Genomic DNA, 2391 nt, shown 5'->3' on the forward strand with positions numbered 1-2391 from the left:
GGCCCCTTCATCCCGGGATAAGTGACTGCCTCCCTTGCCCTGGGGGCCATGCCTCCCTCCCAGGCTCAAATCTCACACCCTTCTTCCCACCATTGAGCTGTACGCCACAGACTGGTGGAAAAGCAGAAGGAGCCCAACCACCATCTGCTAAGTTGGTGGTGAGAGTAGTTCTGTATGTTGATCTCCAGGGGTTACAACCACCTCCAGCCTGCTCCCCCAAAGCTCGGCCTTCGCCCCAGCTCCCCCAGCCTCTCCTCCAGCTCCTTGCAGCCTCACCTCTGCTTCTGCATCCTCCTGCTGCCCTGGCCTGGATTTCCTGTCGCATCTTTGCTCCTCCTGCCTCTTCATCTTCTATCCTCCTTCTCCGCATCTTCTCCTCCTGCCTCCATCTCACTCCTGCTCATAGTGTCTTTATATTCTCCCCATATCATCATCCTCCTGCTCCCATCTTCTTCTCCACTGCTCCATCATCTTCCTCCACCCCCTCCATCTTCTCCTCCTGCTCCCCTAGCTTCTTCTCTTGCCTCCACATCTTTTCCTCCTGCTCCCACATCTTCTTCTCCTGCTCCCACAGCTTTTCTTCCTGCTCCCGCAGCATATCCTCCTTCTCCCTCAGCTTCTCCTCCTGCTCACACATCTTCTCCTCCTGCTCATGCATCCATCACTCCTTCTTCCCTTCTCCTATCCCTGCTCATCGTCTCATCCTCATCGTGTTAATATATTCTGCTCCATTAATCTTCTTCTCCTGCTATCCATATCTTCTCCTTCTACTTGCTCCGTGGCTTCTCCTCCTGCTTATCATCTTCTCCTCATATCTTCTTCTCCTGCTCCGATATATTCTCCTCCTGCTTGTGTATCTTATCCTCCTGCTCCATATCATATCCTCCTGAGTTGGTGCATGTTATCCTTCTGTCCTGTCTTCTCCTCATGCCTCCCACATCTCCACCCCTTTATCTTCTCCCTCCTCCATGCATCTTCCCTTCCTATATCTTTCTCCTCCACTACTCATACATCTTCTCCTGCCTCCACATCTTCTCCCTCCCTGCTCCACCTCTTCTTCTCCACTACTCCATTATCACTATCCCTCCTTTCTTCCATCTTCTCTCTCCCTTCTTCGTCTCCTCCTGCTCATGTATCTTCTCCTCCTGCTCCCTTATTGTCTCCTCCTGCTCACGCATCTTCTCCTCCTGCCTCCAAATCTTCTCTGCCTGCTCCCACATCTTCTCTTCCTGCTCCCGCCTCTTCTCCTCCTTCTCCTGTGTCTTCTCCTCCTGCTCATGCATCTTCTCCTCCTGCCTCCAAATCTTCTCCTCCTGCTCCTGCCTCTTCTTCTCCTGCTCTTGTATCTTCTTCTGCTGCTCCTGTATCTTCTCCTCCTGCTCGTGCATGTACCTCCTTCATCTTCTCCTCCTGCCCTCATCTTCTCTTCCTCCTCCTGCCCCTCTTCTTCTCCTGTCCATTATCTTCTCCACCACCCGTACATCTCCTCCTCCTGTTCCCTTATCTTTTCTCCTCTACTCCATCTTCCCTCCTGCTATCTTCCTCCTCCACCTCCATCTTCTCCCTCCACCACCTTCTTCTCCACTCCATCTTCTCCCTGCCTTCCATCTTCTCCTCCATTCTCCCTCCACTCCATCTTCCTCCTCCCCTGCTCCCTTTATCTTCTCCACTCTGATTCATCTTCTCCTCCTACTCCATTCTTTCTCCCTGCCTCCCACATCTTCTCCTCCTGCTCCTCTTCTTCTCCTGCTCCGGTATCTTCTCCTCCTGCTTGTGCATCTTCTTCTCCTGCTCCCTTATCTTCTCCTCCTGATCATGCATCTTCTCCTCCTGCTCCCGTATCTTCTCCTCTTGCCTCCAAATCTTCTCTTCCTGCTCCTGCCTCCTTCTCCTGCTCCCGTATCTTCTCCTCCTGCTCATGCATCTTCCTCCTGCCTCCACATCTTCTCCCTGCTCCTGCCTCTTCTTCTCCTGCTCCCGTATCTTCTCCTCCTGCTCATGTATCTTCTCCTCCTGCTCCTGTATCTTCTCCTCCTGCTCCCGCATCTTCTCCTCCTGCTCGTGCATCTTCTTCTCCTGCTCCTGTATCTTCTCCTCCTGCCTCCACATCTCCTCCTGCTCCTGCCTCTTCTCCTGCTCCCGTATCTTCTCCTCCTGTTGCTGGTACAGGCGGTTCCACAACTTGTTCTCTTCCACCTGGGCTTGGAGCTTCGCGGACACACTCTGCAGCTCCTTACCCAGGTGGTCAGCCTCCTCCTGCAGCTGCTGCTGGAACAGTGAAAGTGTTGGTTTGAACTTCAGAAGGAAACAGACTCATGGGATAGTCATATAAATGTAATCTATCAAACAATGGTTTTCACCCATGATCCTTTCAAATACATATTTTTAAGC

General features: G+C 52.3%; 1 protein-coding gene across 1 annotated transcript; it reads right to left on the reverse strand.

Moving 5' to 3' along the window:
• Positions 1 to 430: 430 nt before the first annotated feature.
• Positions 431 to 2295, reverse strand: LOC116272927 (golgin subfamily A member 6-like protein 22; the record flags this gene model as incomplete). Its single annotated transcript, XM_031661839.1, has 3 exons — positions 431 to 655; positions 1080 to 1392; positions 1694 to 2295. Coding segments are annotated over 3 exons (1140 nt in total), but the record flags the coding sequence as incomplete, so codon positions are not given.
• Between the last annotated feature and the right edge of the window lie 96 nt (positions 2296 to 2391).

Source organism: Papio anubis, unplaced genomic scaffold, assembly GCF_008728515.1.
Source record: "Papio anubis isolate 15944 unplaced genomic scaffold, Panubis1.0 scaffold2623, whole genome shotgun sequence".
Taxonomy (NCBI): Eukaryota; Metazoa; Chordata; class Mammalia; order Primates; family Cercopithecidae; genus Papio; species Papio anubis.